Raw genomic sequence first — 23600 nt, 5'->3', positions numbered from 1 at the left:
CTGAACTCTGGGCCTGGGCGCTCTCCCTCAGCTCTTCAGCTCAAGGTGAGCAATCTCCCACTTGAATCAAAGCACCACTTCTGGTTTTTCCTACTTATGTGGTACTGAGGAATGGAACCCAGGGCCTCATGCCTGCAAGGCAAGCGCTCTACCACTGAGCCACCTTCCCAGCCCCAAAGGTACTATTTCTAATTGTCCCTCTGAAACATTGGAGAAAGAGCCACTGCCAGCACTGAGAGTGAAGACAAACCGAGTAGTTTGTTACAAGGCTCACTTCTACCATTCTCACAAACCCTCCATCCCCAGGCTCTTGGCTGACAGCAGGCAAACTGTGTGGTTGAAGGAGCCCCAAAAGGGGCTGAGTTACGGCTTCAGGAGGTCAACTTAAGCGGGTTCCCATCCCCTGCCAAGCCCCGCCAAGCTCACCTCCTCTAGTCCAGTGACGGAGTAGGCATGACCTTTGACCAGCCCACAGGCCATTCTTGTTTCATACTGAACTGGAACAATCGTCTGTGGGACAATAACCAAATGGCTCATCAGGAGCTGGGGAGAGGTTCTACTGCTTGAAGACAAAGGTCATATTTCCTTTCTGGGTTCTGGAGGATAAGGACTACTGTACCCCCTGAAAGTATACTTCATGACAAGGAGCCCTTCGAGAGCGTCAAGAAGACACAGCCCCAGACTAGGGGCTGCTAAGAAGGCTTTGTCTTGACCACCAGAGGCATCAAGTGGGTGAGTGTGTTTCTGCTTCTACTTCTGCTTTCTGGACCACAATAAATGAGGAGGAGGAGAAGAGTTGGGAGCTGTCCTGGATTTTTGTTTTGGTCCATCGTGGGGCTTGAACTCTGGGCCTGGGTGCTGTCCCTCAGCTCTTCAGCTCAAGGTGAGCGCTCTACCACTTGAGCTACAGCGCCACTTCCGGCTTTTTCTGCTTATGTGGTGCTGAGGAATGGAACCCAGGGCCTTATGCATGCAAGGCAAGCACTCTACCCTGAGCCACCTTCCCAGCCTGTCCTGGATTTTGAGTCCCCCTTCCTATGAGCCTATCCAAAGTGGACTAAGTGATTGAGAAAAGGGTTAATACAGATGTATACTTTTTACACCCCTCATCTTCTTCATACCTGTCAAGGACGTGATATTCAAGAAACCATAGTCACAGTGCCCAGGGAGGGAATTGTGAGGTGGCAGCTCCCTGCTCAGACCTGACTGTGCCTAAAAGTGTAAGGGGTAGCTGCTCCATTTGCAGAAATGTCCAAGTTGTAGACACGGGGGTCCTTGGAAGACAGGTAAGATCACCAAAGCCCAGTGAGAACTAGATTACAGGCATCAGCAGGTCTGCTAACACAACTGCAGGGGAGCTTCCCAGAGCCATATGGGGCCAGGGAATTCCGGAAACCTCTTCTGGGATACAGGTCAAACCAGGGACTTTTGACATCTCAGAGTCTCCCAGCTCTCACTCTTCATATGATCCAGACCAAGAATGGGTGGTCAGGGAGACCCCCTCATCCTCATGTCTACATACCTGAAATAAGACTTTTGTCACATTACCCAAGAATACTACTGCTATGACCTAGTAGTTCCACTACTGGGAATCTGTCCTAGGGTAATGTCATAGATGTATCTACTGAGATAGGTATTGTAGCATTAAAAAAAATAATAGCCAAAAAAAAACCCTCCAACTTCCCAGTAATAGGATATATGGTTACTAAGTTATAACACATCTGCACGCTGGAATATTGTACAGCTACTAAAGAGTATTGTAAAGTATTTAGTGACATATTAAGAATATACAGCCAGGTGCCAGTGGCTCACACCTGTAATCCTAGCTACTCAGGAGGCTGAGATCTGAGGATTTGGGGTCAAAGCCAGCCTGGGCAGGAAAGTGTGTGAGACTCTTATCTCCAGTAAACCACTAGAAAATCGGAAGTGGCATTGTAGCTCAAGAGGTAGAGCACTGGCCTTGAGCTAAAGAGCTAAGGGACAGCGCCAAAGTCCAGAGTTCAAGCCCCATGACCAACCAAAACAACAACAACAAAAGAATATATAACTGAGGAAAGCATGCTGCAAACAGGTAAATACAAGATTTAAAAAAAAAATAAACATGCAGATTAAGTGTATACATGGAAAAACGTTAAGTATATCAAATGTTGAATGGTTTTGTTTTTTTTTAAGATGGGGAACATATAGGCTGAATTTTCCTGTGAGTTCTGTATAGAATGCGGGTGGGAAGAGACTTTGCTCCCTCCACTGTCCCAAAGCGAGAGCGGTATGAGGGAGTCTGGCACTAGCAGCACAGCGTCATGAAGAGGGTGGACGGTTAGAGGTGTACACACCCGGGAAGGTCTGTCATCTGAGCCTCTGGGGTCAAGGTCTGAATCCCTGAGCAGCGAGTTATCCATATTCCTCACCATCCGGGCAATCAATTCCCCCATGTTCAAACCAGAAGGAGAGGTTCCATAGGTCATGTTCGTGCCATCCTGAGGCCCGTCAGGGAGGGGAGGGGTCAACCCGGGAGAGGGAGGAGAGCAAACAAAGAAGGGAGGGACAAGGAGACAGAAAGTGGGAGGGGACAGACAAAGGAAAAGAGGAGAGATTAACAGAGCACCCGTGGAGAACAGCTGAAGAAAAGGGATACAGAAAGAAAACATTCACTCATGGTGCTTTATAATAAACCCTTTAAGCTTTTCAACCCTGGAAGGTGCTGTGAGAGAAAGCTGGGAATTACTGAAACAGAAGTTACCAAGGCTACTAGACAGTTAAAAGGTCATCCAAGTAAGAATCTCCTAAAATCTTGCCATGGACAGGCATCTTGGTTCCTGGCTCATTTCCTATCACCAGTTTAACTGTGTGGGGACTACTGGCTGCTCTTCCAGATGACACAGAGCCCATGAATCAAGCAGGAGCTGTGATTCCCAGCTCAGGAACTGTGAGGCTTTCTTAGGGAAGTGGTGCAGACTCAGGTCCATAAGCAAGTATGTGATGAGCTGACGAGGGCATGCTTAGACTGCACAGCCAAACCACGGGAGGACTCCACTGACATGGGGCTCTGGACTAGTTCCATCCAGTTTCCGAGGTTTAGAATAATACTTGCCCAATCTCTCCCCCCACCTGCTTCCACTCTCTCTTCCTCTCCTTCCATCTTTTTGAAGTCAACAGGAAAATCTTGAACAATTGCTAATTGCTAATTTTCAAAGTCAAGAATTTGTTCCTGTTTTCTACTTCATCTCTCCCTCCCTTCTTATCTACCTCTCCCCTTCCCTCCATCCTTTTTCTTTTCTCTCTTGAATATTGTTGACCTTGATTTCAGTCCTCTGACCCAAACTCCCAAATAATAAGATTACAGGCAGTTCCTACTTCTCAGAACAGAAGAAAGCTGTCCCAGAAAAAGGTTCTATGCTGTCAGTAACTAAGTAAAGAGAGCCCTGCCCTGAACCACCCCCTGTAGTGCCCTGCCCTGAGCTCCACCCCCCTGGAGTGCCCTGCCCTGAGCTCCACCCTCCCCCACTTACATCAATGGAGCAGCCCATGAGGGAGCCTCTCTCAATGGCTTTCCTCATGATCTTGTACATGTCTCTGGGAGCCTCCTTGATCTCAAAAAACTCTGTTACCCCTCCTGTGAAGTCCTCCATGGCCTCTGTGGTATTCCCACCTTTCAGGGCTTCATAGGAACCATGGAGCCTTGGAGAGAGAAAAAGAACAACAACTAACTATGCAGTCAGAGTTCCAGGAAACATGACCAGGTACCGATTCCCCTAACACTCTATCTGTGATGTTCTCTCATCAATTCCCCGTCAACCCTGGAAGCTAATGAGATGGCTGCTATGATTCTCTTTCTTTACAATAATATAGACAGACTTTCCTAAGGCCATAGATAGCCAGAGACAGTGGCATTGGAACCCAGCTAATCCCATTTCCTTATACTCTCTTTTCCTCCATATGGGGAGCCCTGAGGATAGGACTGTGTTAAAACCATTAGCAGCTGGGGTAGGAGCTTCTAAATTGACAGATATCATGGCTTTAGGAATATGCTCCAAGCTCTTGAGTTTGAATCAACCACACACACACACACACACACACACACACACGCACACACGTTCATGCACACATACCCATGCACACATATCCACTTTCCTATCCCTAGTTCTGCCTTGGATTCTGAAGGGTTGTCTTACTTAGCATAGGCCTTTTCCAGCAGAGCACTCCAGAACTCATTGCGGTGGTTGGATTTAGTGAAGACGAGTTGGTTGTTGTATGTTGGCAGACAATCATCGATAACCACATCCACCCAGTCTCCATAGCGCCAGAACTGCAAGAAGTAAGAAGCACAATTGCATTCTTGGATTGTCATTAGGAAACACATTCTTACTCCTGCATTCCTCTGGAGGCTGTGATGCAAGAGTACCATTTCCGGGCTGGGAAAGTGGCTCAGTGGTAGAGCACTTGCCTTGCATGCCTGAGGCCCTGGGTTTGATTTCTCAGCACCACATAAGCAAAAACAAAAAAGCCAGAAGTGGTGCTGTGGCTCAAGTGGTAGAGCGCTAGCCTTGAGCTGGAGAGCTGAGGGACAGCGCCCAGGCCCAGAGTTCAGGCCCATGACTGGACCCCCCCCCCAAAAAAAAAAAAAGAGTACCATTTCCGAGGCCCTGCACCCTGCCTGCTATCTGTTCATCCCATTTTGAGTTTGGTTCATGAATCTATTTCTAAGTGGACTGGTAACTTCTTTTTTTTTTTTGTCGGTCATGGGGCTTGAACTCTGGGCCTGGGCGCTGTCCCTCAGCTCTTCAGCTCAAGGGGAGCGCTCTACCACTTGAGCTACAGCGCCACTTCCGGTTTTCTGGTGGTTTTATTGGAGATAGGAGTCTCACGGTCTCTCCTGCCCGGGCTGGCTTTGAACCATGATCCTCAGATCTCAGCCTCCTGAGTAGCTAGGATTACAGGTGTGAGCCACCAGCACCCGGCTGGACTGGTAACTTCTTGAGGAGATGAAGTGAGTTATGAACCATTTGATCTCTTCTGTAGAGTTCAGCCCAGTCCCGGCTGAATCTTAAGATTTGAGATTTACATTGCCCTGCTCCTGAGGTCAGGAGTAGAACCTAAATATAGGCATTTTCAGCGGTCCAAGGAGATTGTAATGTGCCACCAGGATTGAGAACTCCTGTGTAAGGGAAGCTGTTTGTTGACTTACATATTTCTTGATGACAAACTAAAGCAGGATTGAAATGAAAGAGGAAAGAATATATTAACCACAATATACTCTTGCTTTCATGAGATGAGAATACTGTCCAACTATTTCATTTCTGGATGTTCTTTTCTGAACAGATCAGTTTAAACTGAAGGTCAAATACACTTTAATCTCCCTTCCATGTGCCAGACACTTGTCTGGTCTTTGTATCTGTGGCTCTTTAGGTATAAGACCTTTAAATATCAGAAGGAAACTAGCATGTGTTATCGTAGGAAAGAGACACAAATCAGGGCCCTTCCTGTGCTCTGCAGGCAGACCCTTTGGGTCTCAGCCTGCTGAGACATGAGACTAGTAGGTATGAAATGCGTCATGACTGGACATTAGGAACTGGAGACAGACTCCCCAGAGTCCCACAAAGTACCAGATCCCCACATGCAGAATTGTCTTTAGCTCCAGTCCAGTAACCAGGATTTGGTCTATACCAAGATAATTTTTGGCCTAGAAACTTTGTAATTCTGATTCTAGAATTAAGAGATTTAGTTCTGGGCCAATACACAAGCTTGACGCCCATAATTACCGGAATATTCTTGCTGCGCCTAGAAGAGGTGAATGAATGATAGACTTGTAGGCCTTCCTTAAAAGGCAAAACATAAAAGGAGCCAAGGTCTATGGACCAGAGCTCCAGTATAACCCTAAGGGCCCTCTGGCTTCCCAGAGTTAATGTCATAGGGACAACAATGAACCTCCTCCTATGACAACAATGTCATAGGAGGGCAACGAGCATAGCCAGTCGGAAGGCAGAAATAACCTGCAGTCGAACAAACCAGATGGATGTCCTCCTGCTTTTCAAGGGCGCAGTGGATGGTGCGTGGGGTTAGGAGGGCAGAGATAAACAACTGCTTCCTCATAGACTTGTAGCAGAAATGGGACTGCTGCCCACAGTGGGTGGGTGGGTGGGTGGAATCTTTTGGAGAGATTCTGGAAGGTCAAAGGGAGGAGGCCAGTGGTGGATGGTCTGGAGCTGACCCTCTTATCTGCTCTGTCAGTACCTCACCTGGAAGTGGAAGATCCCTGCGTAGTTTTCAGTGAAGCTTTGATCATGGGGTATAACTCGGAAAAGCAGGTGCTCATTCAGGGTCAGGCAGGCAATGGCTGCAAGGAACCAGCAGTCCCCTGCAGGCAAACACACGGGTCAAGGTTGAGGGGAAGAGAAGACCCAACCCCAGCTAGCTGCTCTGTCTATGGAGAGGGGATTCATTTGGTCCTCAGTGTCCTGAGTCCAGCCTGATCTGACGATGTAAGCCCAGGCAGGGAGATTCTGAATCCCTCAACAATAGGATCGACAGAGCACTCCATTCCCTCAGGAGTGGACATTTTCTTTTTTCTTTTCTTTTTGTCTGTCATGGGGCTTGAACTCTGGGCCTGGGCGCTGTCCCTCAGCTCTTCAGCTCAAGGCTAGTGTTCCACCACTTGAGCTACAGCACCACTTCTAGTTTTCTGGTGGTTAGAGATGAGAGTCTCACGGACTTTCCTGCTGGAGCTGGCTTTGAACTGTGATCCTCAGATCTTAGCCTCCTGAGTAGCTAGGATTACAGGTGTGAGCCACTGGTGCCCAGCTAGAATTGCACATTTTCTAAAGCCCTGGGACAAGTTCTCCTTTCCTTAGGCCTCCACAGAGACAGAGTGATGGGTGAGGCAAACTGACTTGTCCTTCTTGCCCTCCTGACCTCAGGGAAGACTAAATGTTAAGAGAACCACTGGCTAGGCAGATTTGTATCTAAAGGAAGTTTAGGCAGCTGCCCTGGAACCAGTCTATGTGGAGATACTAAGACAGGACATTGCTGGCAATGGAATGCAACGGGGACACCTTCTTATTCCCTGCATCTCTCTTCTGTCAGAGTAGTGTATATAGTGAAGGTATGAACACTGTATATGTGCACAGATGCGTGTGTGTGCGTGTATGTGTGTACAAACACTTAGAGAATATACCTAGACACTTGTGTACACTTACTCATATTTTTTTTTTTTTTGGGTCCGGTCGTGGGGCCTGAACTCTGGGCCTGGGCGCTGTCCCTCAGCTCTTCAGCTCAAGGCTAGCGCTCTACCACTTGAGCCACAGCGCCACTTCCGGCTTTTTTTCTTATGTGGTGCTGAGGAATCGAACCCAGGACCTTGAGCATGCAAGGCAAGTGCTCTACCACTGAGCCACCTTCCCAATCCCTACTTACTCATATTTTAAGGGACAAGTTAACTGCTTAGTAAATGTGTAGAAGGGAGGCTGAGCGATGCCCAAGGCCACTCCTCCTGCTCCTTTCTCTGGAGCAGCCAGTCTCTCCTTGGAAGCTGTGTATTGGTTAGAGGGAGCAGGGCCTGCGGGCAGTCTTCCCTCTGGTGCAAGAACCTGGACATCCAACACCTTCTCATCCTCCCCTGGAGTCAAGCAAGCCAAAGGTTTTTCAGTTGGTGTTGGGCAAAAGACCTTTCCCCTCAAGCTTTAAATCGTGTCCGTTGCTTGTGTCTCCAACTGTACTCTGCAGAGCTCATCTGCTGTCGGCACCAAGGGAAGAGGCTGAGAGACAGGAAGGTCTGGTAGAACAGCCGAGAGAACAAGCAAACAGAAACTTGGATGCTCCTCCGTGTGGCAAATGTCACCTTTGTGGAAAGGCTCTCAGAGGGAGCTGTCACTGGGCAACGGAGACCAGAGCATGTTACAAAGGGTTCTTTCCCTTTTTAGTATTGCATCTTGTGTGTGGATATAGATTCTCCACGTAGCCAGCCTCAGAGCTGTCTTCTAAGGAAGAGGGGAGCCGTTAGAAGCAGGGATTTGTCATGCTGTGCTGTATGTGTTGCTGTCCTTGAGTCTCAAAGGGGGCAGTAGCATGTGGCACAGTCCTGTGACACAAGGCCACAGCACTAATGGGAAATGGGAGCGGAAGCAAAGCCTCTCCATCTCCTAGGCCAGTGAGCACCAAGGTACTGCTAGGAAAAGCTTCCCAAATACACTAAACATGCATTTGTCATCTCTTTACGTCCTGGAAAGGGCCCACACCTTTCCGCCACCCTTAGGTCATATGGCAGTGGATAGTTAGGAGGGTTTTCCTACCTAGATCTCCTTGACAGATGTCAGTCCTATTGGCTCCACCAATGATAAATCGGGGGTTCTCACAAATTTCCTGGGAAACACAAAGGAAACAGTCAGGTCATACTATTGATAATAGCTATTGTTTATTGGGTTCCATTATGCAGTGCTGGCACCAGGTATCAGGAATTTTACAGTCACTATTCCTCCACATCTTTAAAAAAGCCCTGTGAATGGATACTACTGTTATTTTTTCATAGAAGAAAACTGAAAAAAAAAAAAGAAAAGAAAACTGAGGCTCAGAGAGGTTAAGAAACCTTAAATAGTAGAAGCCAGAGTGTGCCTACTTTTCACTGCTGCAAGCTGCTCCCCACACTGGTATTATCTAAGTGGGTAAACTGAGTTAGGGATGTGTCATTCCTGCCACAGCTCTGACAAAGTAAAAGTATGCCTTTTGCTTCGCTATGACAGAAAGAGGATAAAGACCTTTCTTTCTCCCCAAGATGTGGCAACATAGATATTTAGAGTCGGCATATGTCCCAGAGTGACAGGATTCGAACGTTCTATGGAGTTGGAAGAGTGGCTCAAGTGGTAGAGCGCTGGCCAATGAGTGAAAACGTCAGATACCGTGTTCAAGTCCTGATCTCAGGCCAGAGAGAGAGAGAGAGAGAGAGAGACAGACAGACAGACAGAGAGACAGGGAGAGAGACAGAGAGACAAAGGGTAATATTTTTTTATCAGTCATGGGGCTTGAACTCTGGGCCTGAGCACTGTCCTTCAGCTCTTTAGCTCAAGTGAGTGCTCTACCACTTGAGCTATAGCGCCACTTCTGGTTTTCTGGTGGTTTATTGGAGATAAGAGTTTCACAGCTTTTCCTGCCCAGGCTGGCTTTGAACTACGATCCTCAGATCTCAGCCTCCTGAGTAGCTAGGGTTACAGGTGTGAGCCACCGGCACCTGGCGAGAAGTAAATTTTTTAAAAAGAGTTTGAATGCTCAGGAAGAAGACAGTAAATTTCCTGTGGGCCTCACTGGTCTGCCATATGATGTCAGGCACAGATTTTGCTCAAGTCCACCCAGTACAGCACTAGACACCAGAAACTAGGTACTAGGTACTAGGTAATGTGCAGCCTCACAGAGGCCAACAGAGGGTGCTCTTGATTTTGTTTGGAGACATCTGAAGCCCTTCATGCCCTCTCTTAGTTAAATAATACTATAATTACATTATAATAATTAAATAATATAGATTAAATAATCAAGATTAATGTAGGTTAATAAGAAAATAATAAGTATTATTAAATAATTATAGATTTTTAGCGTTTGGTTTGGTTTTCACATTGCTCTCTGCAACTTCAAGAAACCTTGCTATTTCTGCAACACACACTCTCTGTTGCTCTCCGGTTGTATCTTTACGCAGCAATCCAATATAACCAAGAGCGTGAATGCTCCCCTCACTCAGGGGTGTCTCTCTCTTACTGAGGGGAAACCTGGCTCATACCACATACCAGCCTCCTCTTATTGCACAGCTGCATGCCAGCTCGGGATAAACCAATAACACCATTTATTTATTTATTTTTTGTTGGTCGTGGGGCTTGAACTCTGGGCCTGGGGTCTGTCCCTCAGCCCTGCAGCTCAAGGCTAGCACTCTGCCACTTGAACACAGAGTCACTTCCGGTTTTCTGGTGGCTAATTGGAGATAAGAGTCTCACAGACTTTCCTGCCTGGGCTGGCTTTGAACTGTGATCCTCAGCTCTCAGCCTCCTGAGTAGCTAGGATTACAGGCGTGAGCCACTGGTGCCTGGCAATAACACCATTTTTAAGAAAGTTACCTATTAGGGGAGGGAGGGCTAGGGAATAATAGAGACTAGATTCTGAATAAAAACTTCTCAGAAATAGTTTTGGCATGAAGACCATGGGAAATTTTACATAGTTAAAAGTTAAATAACCAAAGGAGGATAGCAGCAGGGGAGGAACTAAAGGTGTAACTCTCTTGAATATGCAAAATACTAGACATGAAGTCCAGGAAATGGAAACATGGGTTATTTATGTTGTTAGTGGTAGAAAAAAATGTAAGATAAAGCAAAACAAAAAAACTTGTGTTAATAGGAATTAAGATTTTCTAGAAAGTGTATAAGAAAACATGAGCTGGGTGCTGGTGGCTCATGCCTGTAATCCTAGCTACTCAGGAGGCTGAGATCTGAAGATTACAGTTCAAAGCCAGCCCGGGCAGAAAAGTCTATGAAGCTCTTATCTCCAATAAACCACTAGAAAACCAGAAGTGGTGCTGTAGCTCAAGTGGCAGAGCATTCACCTTGAACTGAAGAGCTGAGGGATAGCACGCAAGCCTAGAGTTCAAGCCCCACGACTGACCAAAAAGAAAAAAAAAGAAAGAAAGAAAGAAAAAGAAAACGTGAAATTATAAAAGAAGCAAAGTAACAACCTTGCAGTGTTAAAGTTAAATTGTATATTTAAGTTATGATTTATTTATTTATTTTATTTTATTTTTTCCAGGGCTGAGGACCGAACCCAGGGCCTTGTGCGTGCCGGGCGGGCGCCCTTCCGCTGGGCTAAACCCCCAGCCCCAAGTTGTGATTTATTTTTATCTCACTAAAAAAATTTTTTTTTGGTCGGTCGTGGGGCCTGAACTCTGGGCCTGGGCTCTGTCCCTCAGCTCTTCAGCTCAAGGCTAGCACTCTACCATTTGAGCCACAGGGCCACTTCTGGCTTTTCTGCTTATGTCGGTGCTGAGGAATCAAACCAAGGGCCTCATGCATGCAAGGCAAGCACTCTACTACTGAGCCACCTTCCCAGCCCAATATTTCCCATCCCTATAGAAACAAAAACATATGGTTAATATATATCTCTGAAGAAGGAAAGAAAATGAACAAATACTAAAAACTATAATTAAAACAAACTTTCCAGCCTGGCACTGGTGCCTCTCGCCTATAATCGTAGCTATATGGGAGGCTGAGATCTAAGGATCGCAGTTCAAGGCCAGTCTTGGCAGGAAATTCCATGTGAGACTCAACTCCAATTAACCACTGGAAAACCAGAAGTGGCACTGTGGCTCAAGTGGTAGAGTAATTTGATATGTACTTTCAAAGACTAAAAGGACTGAGAATAATAGAGTTGAAAGGAGAGATGGACTACTTTGGTTTCAGTAATCACAGACCAGGCAGGCAGAAAATAGTAAGAATATAGTTAGACTGAATAAGTCTATCAATCAACTTGATTGAATTGACATTAATAGAAGACTCTATCCAAAATTGGAAGAATAAAGTCTTCTCAAACATAACATATGTTGCTGAGACAGATCATATTCAGGTAATAAAATATGAAAATAAAACACTTTTGCTGGGCACTAGTGGCTCACGCCTGTAATCCTAGCTACTCAGGAGGCTGAGATCTGAGGATCACAGTTCAAAGCCAGCCCGGGCAGAAAAGTCCGTGAGACTCTTTTTTTTTTTTGGGTCCGGTCATGGGGCCTGAACTCTGGGCCTGGGCGCTGTCCCTCAGCTCTTCAGATCAAGGCTAGCATTCTACCACTTGAGCCATAGTGCCACTTCCGGCTTTTTTCTTTTTGCTTATGTGGTGCTGGGGAATCGAACCCAGAGCCTCAGGCATGCAAGGCAAGCGCTCTACCACTGAGCCACCTTCCCAGCCCCATCCATGAGACTCTTATCTCCAACAAACCACTGGAAAACCAGACATGGTGCTGTGGCTCAAGCGGTAGAGTTCTTGCCTTGAGCTGAAGAGCACAGGGACAGAGCCCAGGCCCAGAGTTCAAGCCCCATGACCAACAAAAACAAAAAACAAAAACAAAATACACTTTTTACTTAACAAATGTTTTTTAAAAAACCCACAGCAACTAAAGCAGTACCAGATCATAACTCAAAACTAAAGTATCTGTTGTTATATATATGTGTTTACCTGCTTGCCTAGAAGTTCAAATTCTAACACTGCAATCAATCAATCAATCAATCAATCAACCAATTAATCAATCGATGACCAAATGATTGCATAAAGAAATCAAATACAGAGGTTAGGAATTTATCTCAGTGCAAGAGTGCTTGCCAAGCAAGTGCAAGGACCTGAGTTCAACTTTCAGAACCACAAAGAAGTTAAAAGAATATAGACAAAATTGAGAGAGAATATAGACAAAGCTGTCTTGCAAAAATCATTCCTAATGAAATGATCTTATGAATGTGTCATAAACAATCACTTGAAAGCAAATAAAAAACATTCGAATACATATTAAAAAATAATTCCTAATAATTAATATAAGTACTCTGCCCTCTTGGTGTTAGGGCAAACCTTCCCAGTCCTTAAGTGTGGGTTATGCTGAGGTCTTGCTTCTGAAAAGTACAGTATGGAAAAGGAGGGTCAAAGAATGAAACACTACTTCAACTAGGTTATTAAGATCAACATCAATAATGATAAGGTATGCTTATTATAGTACAGTCCGGGCCCTCAATGTAAAATCCAGTGAAGATGGTCGTCAGCCTCTCCACAAACCCAAGACTCCAGTCAAGTCATGAGAAAAATAGTGGACAAACACAAATTGAGACACATTTTACAAACTACGGAGTGGTACTATGTAAACCTTCTCAGGTCATCAAACACATGAGAAATTTGAGAGAGAAGGCTAAGAAGACATAACAACCCATTTTCCACCCTATTTTGGATAGAAATCTTGGAACAGAAAAGGGAAGTATACACACCTAAGGAGATCTGAAGAAAGTATGGGCTTCATTTCTAATAATATACCAGTATTAGTTAATTAATCATAACAAGTGTGCCATATTTTTATGTGAATAAAAAGGAAAATTAGGTAAGAGGCTCAGTGGTAGTTCTAACTTATCCACAGCAGATATATTCCAAGACCTGAAACTGTGGAAAATAGCAAACCCTACTTTTTCCCTATAGACACATCTATGACAAAGTTAAGTTATAGATGAGGCAATAACTAATAAATAATAACAACTAATAAAATAAGAATCATTGTTAATATAGCATAGTGAAAGATACTTAAAACTTAAGAATCATTTATTTTCTGGAATTTCCCACTTAATGGTTTTGAGCTACACTTGATCACAGTTAAAGGAACTATCCGGAGTAAAACCACAGGTAAACGGCTACTACATATAGCACGCTCACAATTTTTCTGCAAATCTGGTAATGGGCGTAAAAGTAAAAGTCCATTCAACTAAGAGATTTAATGATTCAAAGGTATTTTTCAGATCCTCCAGTGGACCCACTGGGTGGAACTCACAGAGTTGCCTTGGAGCCTCTGGCTTAAGGCAGCTCCTTGCCAACTCTAATGCAGAAAGAGGGACCAATCTAGCTCCTCTAACGCAGCTCTAATATAGGAAGAGGGACTGTGGCCTGTTCCTGCTGACAAAAATGGGCTACTTAGTCATCCTTTCATAGGATAGCCTGGAGTAAACTGTTTCACATGGAAGGAGTCTGGTGGGACAGCATGGACTCCTCTGCTGAGTCAGAAGTGACAGCATACTAATGAGCCAGCATTAATGGAAAGTTAAGGCCAGTCGCCAGCCTCCCATTTTTTTTTTACTATTCACCACCTTCCGTGGGACTGTCCCTGAGACTGAGTCTCGGTGCGCTTCACCCTCCATTCTCCCATCTTCAGACTCCTGCTCTCCAAGGAGAGCCAGGGTAATGGATTATACGTTATTATCCTACTGTAAGTTTAAGTAAATGCATTAGCTGTCCTGAAAATATTTACACTCCCAGGACCTATAAAGTATTATAATAACTTCTAGTTCAAGAACAGAAAACAGCATCTCCAGTTTTAGGAGGGAGCAGGATAGAACTTGGGACGGGGAGATATGGGTAAGAACCTTAGATTAGACCTGATAAGCTATTTGCTCAGAGTAGGGAAGCCATGGCCTCCGACTCTGGACCACTTGACTTCCTGTTCCCTTTTGATGCCCTACCTTCGGCCTTTTCCATGTGATGGCCTTCATCTTGGTTTTCTGGCTCAGCTCATGAGAGCCCAGGGCCTGCACACCTGCTGGGAAGACACGGTCTTCAAAGAGACACTTCTGAGCCAGACACCGTTGTTTTAGAGCCACAAAATCCTGCCCCTCAAACTTAAGGGGCTGGTTGACAGTTCCCTCTCCATTTCTCCTGTCCCTCTCTCGGATCACGCGGTCACAGAAGAATCCTGGGAGCAGGTAGGGCATAATGACCACTCGGGGAGTGGGGTTGGGCCTTCACTGTGGCTTCTCTCCGGCTGCACCCTCAGCCCAGGCCTAATCCTCTGGTGAATGGTGCAGAGCCTATATAGCTCCTCCACCCTCAGCAGCGCGATGCAAATGAACACAGCCCAGAGAAAGGCTATGGTCAGAGTCAGCAGCTTTGGCTGGAGGCCCCTGAGCCCATGGTCTAGGGGTAACACATGCAAGTCAGAGAGGGAGCCAGGGAGGGGAGAGAGTGAGCCAGAGATGGCCCCAGGACAGACCACAGTGGCCCCTAGACCTTTAGGGTACCTCCAACAGCCTTGCTGGGACTCTTTCTTTAAAAAGAGAAAACATAGTTACGGAGAGCTTACCCTGCCTCAGCAAAAGGCATTCATGCCTTTGACAGTGGCAGTCAATGGGATATAGCATGGGGCCTTCTAAACATGCTGTATACACTAATCCTATACAGCCTGCTGAATGCATAGGAGGAATCTGCTCCAGGCCTTTGTCTGAGGGTAATGAACCCTTCATTCTCCTGATGTCCCTGCCCCACCCCCCAAAAAACCTTCACCAGCCATTTAGGGACTCTGCTCTGTAACAAGGACCCAGAGGGTAGGATACTGGCCCTTGGAAGGAAGTCCCAGTTAAATTAGGCTGCAGACAGTGAGCAGACATGCCTTTTGTTCATCCAGAATCCTTAGGGCAGAGAATGTGGTGGATGAGGAAGGAAGATAAATGTGCGTTGCAATTCTATCACCAAGAAAGCTTAGCTTTTTTAAAGTTTCACCATGCTTCAATAGACAACAACAGACAGTTGAAGCAAGACTCAGGACTGGCAGGCTGCCTGCTAGGAGAGTGTCCAGTCTGTCTGTTCATTGATCTCCACTGGCCTTTGTCCACTCTGTGTTCTCAAAGCCTGGTTTTTGAACTTCAACATCAGTCACCTAAGATGCTCCTGGGACCCACCCTGAGATACCAGAGATACCTAGATGCCTCAGGCATTCAGGTAGATGGCTGAGATTCGGTATTATAAATTGTTTCATCAAGAAGATTCTTTTTTTTTTCTTTCAGTTGTGGGGCTTGAACTTAAGCCCTAGGCACTATCCTTCAGCTCTTTTTGCTTAAGGCTAATACTCTACCACTTTGAGCCCCAGCACCAGTTTTCTGGTGGTTAATCGGAGATAAGAGTCTCACGGATTTTCCTGTCTGGGCTGGCTTTGAACCTCGAGATCTCTGGAATACATAGGATTACAGGGGTGAGCCACTGTGCCCAGCTAAGGAGAATTTTAATGTCCACTAAAATTTGAAATAATTTTTTAACATTACAGGGTACAGTCGTGGATGAAAGTAATTTTTTTTTTTTTTTTTTGTCAGTCGTGGGCCTGAACTGTGGGCCTGGGCGCTGTCCCTCAGCTCTTCAGCTCAAGGCTAGTGCTCTACTACACTTGAGCCACAGCGCTACTTCTGGCTTTTTCTGCTTATGTGGTGCTGAGGAATCGAACCCAGGGTCTTGTGCATGCGAGGCAAGCGCTCTACTACTGAGCCACCTTCCCAGCCCCGTGAAAGTAATGTTTAAGGCTAGTTCTTTCAAGAAATAAATTATTTTAGCTGGGCACTGACACCTATAATCCTAGCTATTCAGGAGGCTGAGATCTAAGGATTGTAGTTCAAAGCCAGCCCAGGCAAGGAAAGTCCATGAGACTCTTATCTCCAATTAACCACCAGAAAACCAGAAGTGCTATTGTGGCTCAAGTGATAGAGCACTAGTCTTGAGCTGAAGAGCTCAGGGACAGCACCCGGGCCCAGAGTTCAAGCCCCACAACTGACAAAAGAGAGAGAGAGGGGAAAAGAGGGGAAGAGAGGAGGAGAGAGGGAGAAAGAGGGAGAGAGAGGGAGAAGGAGAGAGAGAGCAATTATTTTTGTCTAGTTCATAAATCAAGTTTTAAATATTTAAATAATGATACTAAAAAGTACATAGAGGGCTGAAAGTGTAGGTCAAGTAATAGAGCACTTACCCAGTGGAACAAAAAGGCTGGCCAGGTGTGCGGGGGCAATGGCAGAGGGGCCTGAATCTCAGGAAAGAGATACAGATACTGAAGGCAGTGTGGGGACAGAGGTGCTGCATCAGAGAAGACATTTCAACAGGGATGTGGCTGTCTAAGATCTCTGGCAGTAGGATATCAGCTGAGTGGGAAATTAAGTGATTTGAGTGTTCTTCAATTGGTTAACTGATTGCAGAACTGAAAATGGAACCCAGGGCTTCATATATGCTAGGCAAGCCCTCTCTCACTGAGGTATGCCTCCAGCCCACTGCAGTGTTCTCTTCTAAAGTGAGGGCCTTCATGACCATCATAGGCTTACCAAAGGACCATCAGAAGAGAAATGCAGCCCTTGTGGCACACATGTGGCTGTCGAGCGTTCCAGCTCAGCTTAATAAAGAAAAACATGGCTAATGCCAATACTGGCTTTCAGCCTAACATTATTTCATCAGGAAGGGTTTCTCTCTGCACACTTGAGTATGTCCTTGATATTGGATCCCATTCACCTGTAAGACTCCTCTGTCACTCTTTTTTTTTTTTGGGGGGGGGGGGAGTCCGGTTGTGGGACCTGAACTTTGGGCCTGGGCGCTGTCCCTCAGCTCTTCAGCTCAAGGCTAGCACTCTACCACTTGAGCCAGAGCGCCACTTCCAGCTTTTTTCTTTTTGCTTATGTGGTGCTGAGGAATCGAACCCAGGGCCTCAAGCATGCAAGGCAAGCACTCTACCACTGAGCCACCTTCTCAGCCCTCCTCTCTCACTCTTATACAATGCCCACCTTTCCCTAAGGACGATAGGCTCTAAGAGAGCAGAAATTTGTGTTTGTTTTTATTCACTGCCTATTTCTCAGCTACTTACACAGTGACTGAAATTAGGAGATGCTCAATAAATATTTTTCTTTTCGGCAGCACTGGCGTTTGTAATCAGGGCTATGTGCTTGCTAGCTGGTGTTCTACAGCAAGGGCCATGCTTCCAGTTCCTTTTGCTCTGATTATTTTTGAGATAGGGTCTTGCTTTTTGCTTGAACCAGCCTAGATCTTGATCCTCATATTTATATTTTCTGCAATAGCTGGGATGACAGGTATGAACCAGCATGTTAGAAAAAGTTAGAAGAGTGGAGTCTTACAAACTTTTCCCAGGTTTTATCCAGGCTCTGTCATGCACTCATCAGTGCATACTAGTAAGCAAATGCAGACAAAAACAAATAGGATGGCCCCACCCTAGTATTTTATACTAAAAAGTATTCTCTGCCTGCCGCTATCTTTCTATGGCTTCTGTGTTTCAGAAATCTATGGCCACTAGCAAACTGAAGAAGAGCATAATCATTTTAGCCCAAGAAAGAGAAGAAATCTTACAAAGATGCAGGATATATAAACAGAGAGTAGATCTGGACTGTACAGAATCAGTTCTAGAGATGAACACACACACACACACACACACACACACACACACACACACACACACACACACACACACACACACACACACACACACACACACACACACACACACACACACACACACACACACACACACACACACACACACACTTCTTTTTTTTTCTTTGCTAGTCTCAGGGCTTGAACTCAGGGCCTGGGCATTGAGCTTTTCTTTTTTTCTTTTTTGTTGCTCATTGCTAGCACTCTACCATTTGAACCACAGTGCCACTTTTGGCTTTTTCTGTGTATGTGGTACTCTCAGAGGAATCAAACCCAGGGCTTCATGCATGCTCAAGCACTCTACTACTAAACCACATTCCCAGGCCAGGGAATATATTTTTATAGGATGAATTAATCTGAGTTCTAATCACTTTTACAAAGAGGGGGGAATAGGGAGGGGGGGACAGAAAGAGAGAAGGGGGGAGAGGGAGAGAGAGAAGGAGGGAGAGAAAGAATATGAGAATGACCTGCTCTTATCCTATTTGGTGAGATGGCTAAGATCTGACCCTCCTGTCCATTCTTCACACTTGAGGGCAGAGCCCAGCAGGGTGCTGCCAGGGAGCTTCCCCCAGTGCCCAAGTGCACAGCTGAGCTGTCTGTGGGGAGGTGCTGAGTGGAAGGACTTCTCAGAGGGCAAAACCCCAACCAGTAACCAGTAAGCTACTCACCGGAGGTCTCTTCCACACAAACTGGATGGGGAACTTCTGGCTATAAAAAAGAGACGTCTCATCTGGTGGGAACTCAGGATCCAGATAAAGAACCTTCTTTTCTAGACATTTCTTGTGAAGCTGTTCAAATGTCTTCTCTTTCACGCCGATAATAGGAAAGTTGCGGCTGATGATGGCTGAATAGATGCCACTTGGATGTCCACCCCCAGCCTCGGTGGTCTGGCCCTGGGCTGGATGGGGGACTGGCCCTGGGGACCTGGGCTCAGCCCTTGTCCGGGTGGCTACGGATGGGCTAATGACAGTCGGCATGGCAGGCAACTCTGGCAGGAAGAGGTTTTTAAAAAAAATACCGTACAGCTACCTGTAAGGAAAGGAAGCGGCTGCAGAGGGGAACTTGGCGTAATTCTGTCATCTGAGAAAAAACATGTCCATGGCCACTCCAAAGCTTAAGGCCCATCAGAAGGCTACCTGGCAGACAGCGTCAAGACAGCTGTGATCCCAAAACCATAGGTTTTCCTAAGGAAGGAGCACCAAAGGATTTTGAGGCAATTTTTCACTCGGGGGCCTCCTACCAGCAGCATTCATGCCAGCGGGAGCGAAAGAAATGAGGCTTGTGTTTCAGCGGCCTGAAGAAGCTTGAGCCAGGAAAACTAAAAATAGATGTGAAGAAAGATTGTGAGTATGAGAGAGAGTAAGAGAGTGTGTGGCTAGACATTTCTGTGTTGCCATTAAGCCTTAAAGACTAGCGGCTGTCAGGGAGTAAGAGCATCTGGGTAAGGTGAACATTGACCATCAGTGAAGAGCTGCTGACACAATATTGAATAGGTGGTTATGAAGGCTACCACACTCTTAGCTACCAAAGTAATAGAAAACAGTATTTAAAAAGCTAGCTGGAATGGAAGGTACTGAGTTCTAAGGGAATAATCTGTCCATTTTAGAGAACATGATTTTTTTTCTTTTTTTTTATTATTATAATGATGATCCACATAGGGGTTACAGTTTCATAATGACTTTTCTTTTTTTTTCTTTTTTTTTTTGGGGGGGGGGTCCGGTTGTGGGGCCTGAACTCTGGGCCTGGGCGCTGTCCCTCAGCTCTTCAGCTCAAGGCTAGTGCTCTACCACTTGAGCCATAGCACCACTTCCGGCTTTTTTTTCTGCTTATGTGGTGCTGAGGAATCGAACCCAGGGACTCATGCATGCAAGGCAAGCACTCTACCGCTCAGCCACCTTCCCAGCCCCTGACTTTTATTTTCTAAACCTCTAGGATAGCAGAACTTTACTCAAGACTAGCTTTAGAATCTCTTCTAGAATGTTCTGGCATTGGTGCTCAGTGGAGCTGTCTGGATGGAAAATGCCACTCAGCTGAGTCCTCTTTTCTTGTCCACTTGACCTAGCTACCTGCAGTTCCTTCCACCCTCAAAATAAACATGAGGATGAACCATGCTACAAGCATGCATCAAAGTATGCTACAAAGAGCATCCTAGTAGAGTGCTGACGATTTACCATCTGGAACAGAAATTGGAAATGGATACTGAGCCAGGTTGGTGCTAAGACCTGGGATGTCATATCTAAGAAGTTGTCTTCAGGACTCAGATGAGAGTGTAAGTGGCTATGGGGAAGTGAGATGCCTGCCTGCCTTGTCTTTTTGTTGTTGTTGTTGGTTGTGGGGCTTAAACCCTGGGCCTGGGCACTATCCCTCAGCTCTTCAGCTCAAGGCTAGTGCTCTACCACTTGATCCACAGTGCCACTTCCAGTTTTCCGCTGGGTTTTATTGGAGATAAGAGTCTCATGGACTTTCCTGCCCAGGCTGGCTTTGAACTGTGATCCTCAGATCTCAGCATCCTGAGTAGCTAGGATTACAGACATGAACCACTGATGCCTGGTCACCTTGCCTTTTACACATACATAAGAGCTGCTCTCTGGGATGTAAAGGGATAGCTACATTCTGCTAGAGCTGTGACTCCTCCCAAATGACCATACTCACCAATCCAAGTTCAGAGGCTGCAAGAGAAGGTATACGTAGTACTACCAGACTCATGACTCCTGGGGGTGCAGCTGGAGTAATCCCATGTCTGGGCTTGTAGACCATCAGCCTATCCTTCTGTCCCTGCAACAAAATGTCCAATTATCTTTGCTATTTTTGGAGAGGCAGAATAGAGGAGAATAGTCTCTAGAGACTGTCCAAGTTCAGTGTCTAGATTGGCCACTTACTGGCTATGCCCATGTGATTTTAGCCAAGTTACTGCTTCCTTTCTTTCTGTCAATTTTCTCAACTATAAACTGAGTGTGATGCTAGTCATTCTGTTATTGAGTTAGTACAAGGATTAAACAATTTAGATAGTGCATTTATGTTATTATCAGTATCTAAAATATTCAGTAAATGATATTGTTCAAAACCTCAATATAATATTATTTTGGGTTTAAGTCAGATTGAGTGATACATTCACTCAGTAAGTGAGCTTTTTATCACTGCAATGTAATACCTGAGACAATCAATTTATGTGAAGGTTGGTATATTACTCATTCATTTATTCATTCACTCAATCATTTGAGACAAGGTCTTATTACTATGTAGCTCAAGCTAGCTTGAAACTTACTATGTAACCCAAGCTGGTCTCAAACTTGCAACCTTCCTGCCACAGCCTCTTGAGTGATGGGATGACAGGTGCGTACCACCATGCCTAGCTGGAAAGGTTTACTTTGGCTCATGGTTGTGGAAGTTCTAGTCCATGATGAATTGGCCACTTTGTTTTGGGCCTGTGTCAGGGCAGCATATCATGGAAGGAACTCATGGCAGAGCCAAACTGTTCACCTCATAGCTAGGAAGCAAAAGAGGAAGAGAAAGGGGCTAGGGCCACACAATTCTCTTGGAGGAGACCTATACAATGATCTAAGGAACTCCCTTTAGGTCCATCCTCCTAAAAGTTCTACCACCTCTTGATAAAACCACCCTGGGGGTCGAGCCTTTAACAAATGGACCTTCAGAAGACACCTCGGCAAAACCAGAGTGCTCACTGATAGAAAGCAGCATCTAGTCTACAATCATTACTGAACAAGGCAGTAATTTGTCCTGACTCATGAAGCACAGGGTCTCCATCAGAGGCAGCTTGCCTGATTGTCTATACTAAAAGAGTGTCTAATAAGACCCATGCCTACCCTCAATCTCATCAGTGGCCAAGCGAGTGAAGGAGGGGTTTCCTACCCCTACCACCAAATATTGGGTCTCAGCCTCAGTTCTCTACACTAAAATTCACAGCATTAACCCACATTGTATTGTCTTCACTTCTTCCTGCCTGCCCACAGACTGAAGGAGGAATTAGAAGAGCTTTAATAATGGTGAGTTATATATTTCTCTATGTGAAGAGAAATTTCTTAAGCTTTAAGTACAGGCTTTATCAATGCAGTCATTTCTCGGCTGAATTGCTCCTAGGAGAGGAGCTCTACCCAGGCCATATCCCTGCTGAGTTTTCTTTCCTCAGCTGTCTGAGTCAGCTCTACTTGTAAGACAGACAGGTGTGTGACAGGGGTGGGGATATCAGACACACAGAGGGCAAAATGATCTTCATTTTCCCTATTAATTGTTATGAATAAAACATCAGATGTGCAGGTCCAAATTCAAGGTTTATTCAGCTGCACACTGTGGAAACTCATTCAATCCTGGTGAAATCAAATCGGAGCCCATGAACAAAGGGTAAACAGTTACACTTTTTGATGCCCATAAATCTCTTCAAGTGTAAAAAAAAAAAAAAGGACACATTTCATGCAATATCTGTGGGTGGAAAGCAGTGCTAGCTAATGGCTCCTTGTCATGTCTTTTTCATCCAAAATGTTTTCTTTGACACAACATTATTGGAAATGGTATTTGCTTATAGTTACAACACCTACTATTCACTGAGTGCTGACTGTGAGCTAGCCATTTCATATGGGGTGCTTTAAAAATCATGTTACAAGAGCCACGTGCCGGTGGCTCATGCCGGTAATCATAGCTACTCAGGAAGTGGAGATCCGAGGATCATGGTTTGAAGCCATCCCAGGCAGAAAAGTCCATGAGACTCTTATGTCCATAACCACTCAAAAACTGGAAGTGATGCTGGGGCTCAAGTGGTAGAGCACAAATACGCTCAGGGACAGCGCCCAGGCTCTGAGTTCAAGCCCCTTTGACTGACAAAAATAAAAAATAAAAAGTTACGCCTGGCACTGGTGTCTCACGCCTGTAATCCTAGTTACTCAGGAGGCTGAGATCTGAGGATTACAATTTGAAACCAGTCCAGGCAAAAAAGTCTGTGAGAGTCTCAACTCCAATTGATCATCAAAAATCTAGAAATGGAGCTATGGCTCAGTGGTGAGAGCACTAGCCTTGAGATAAAAAAGCGCAGGCTAAGGGACTAGGCCCTGAGTTTAAGCCCAGGACTGGCAAAATAAATAAATAATAATAATAATGTTATCTAAGAGTTGCCAAGATAGAACTCTTTAGCATCCTCCAATAAATTTATATAGTCTGGGTCTGTCCTGGCTTGACATATTTATTTTGCCAGTTATGGGGCCTGAACTCTGGGCCTGGGCGCTGTCCCTCAGCTCTTCAGCTCAAGGCTAGTGCTCTACCACTTGAGCCACAGCGCCACTTCCGGCCTTTTCTGCTTATGTGGTGCTGAAGAATCAAAAGCAGGGCCTCATGCATGTAAGTCAAGCACTCTATCACTGAGCCACCTTCCCAGCCCCACTGACTTGACATTTTCAAAGAATACTGGTTAGATACTTGGCTAAATGCTCCAAATTTGGCTTTATCTGATATTTTTTACATAAGCAGATTGAAGTTACATATTTTGAAAAAGAATATCATAGAGGTAATATGCTCTCCTTAAATCATATTTATTTATTACAGGTGACTGTGAATGTTGATCACTTGGCTAAGATGGTGTCTACCAATTTTCTCTGGTAAAATAACAGTTTTCCCTTGCCATACATGTGGAATACTTTTAATCTGTAAAACAACTC

The 23600-nt window shown here is 45.4% G+C and overlaps 2 protein-coding genes across 12 annotated transcripts in view; both read right to left on the bottom strand.

Moving 5' to 3' along the window:
- The window catches only part of Capn3 (calpain 3), a 33956-nt gene extending 13279 nt beyond the window's left edge, over positions 1-20677 (bottom strand). For 2 of the 11 annotated variants that reach the window (XM_070005887.1, XM_070005889.1), the window contains exons 1-7: positions 14217-14465; positions 8286-8355; positions 6237-6355; positions 4173-4306; positions 3510-3678; positions 2334-2477; positions 427-510 (exon numbers count right to left, since the gene is read on the bottom strand). In XM_070005887.1, the coding sequence (XP_069861988.1) occupies positions 427-510; positions 2334-2477; positions 3510-3678; positions 4173-4306; positions 6237-6355; positions 8286-8355; positions 14217-14465 (969 nt within the window). Of the gene's footprint in view, positions 1-426; positions 511-2333; positions 2478-3509; positions 3679-4172; positions 4307-6236; positions 6356-7410; positions 7974-8285; positions 8357-14216; positions 14466-18605; positions 18967-19073; positions 19156-20589 lie in introns of those variants that run through there. The other 9 variants (XM_070005888.1, XM_070005891.1, XM_070005890.1 and 6 more) reach the window with 7 other exon arrangements.
- Ganc (glucosidase alpha, neutral C) overlaps positions 20632-23600 on the bottom strand; it is a 48979-nt gene continuing 46010 nt past the window's right edge. Inside the window, exon 25 of the mRNA XM_070005883.1 lies at positions 20632-20712. Within this exon, the coding sequence (XP_069861984.1) occupies positions 20699-20712 (14 nt within the window). The 3' untranslated portion in view covers positions 20632-20698. The remainder of the gene's footprint in view (positions 20713-23600) is intronic.

The sequence above is a fragment of the Dipodomys merriami genome, unplaced genomic scaffold (genome assembly GCF_024711535.1).
Source record: "Dipodomys merriami isolate MVZ:Mamm:240054 unplaced genomic scaffold, mDipMer1.0.p SCAF_69, whole genome shotgun sequence".
Lineage (NCBI taxonomy): Eukaryota > Metazoa > Chordata > Mammalia > Rodentia > Heteromyidae > Dipodomys > Dipodomys merriami.
Note: the sequence above shows the minus strand (reverse complement) of the source record. Positions and strands in the feature narration are given on the sequence as shown.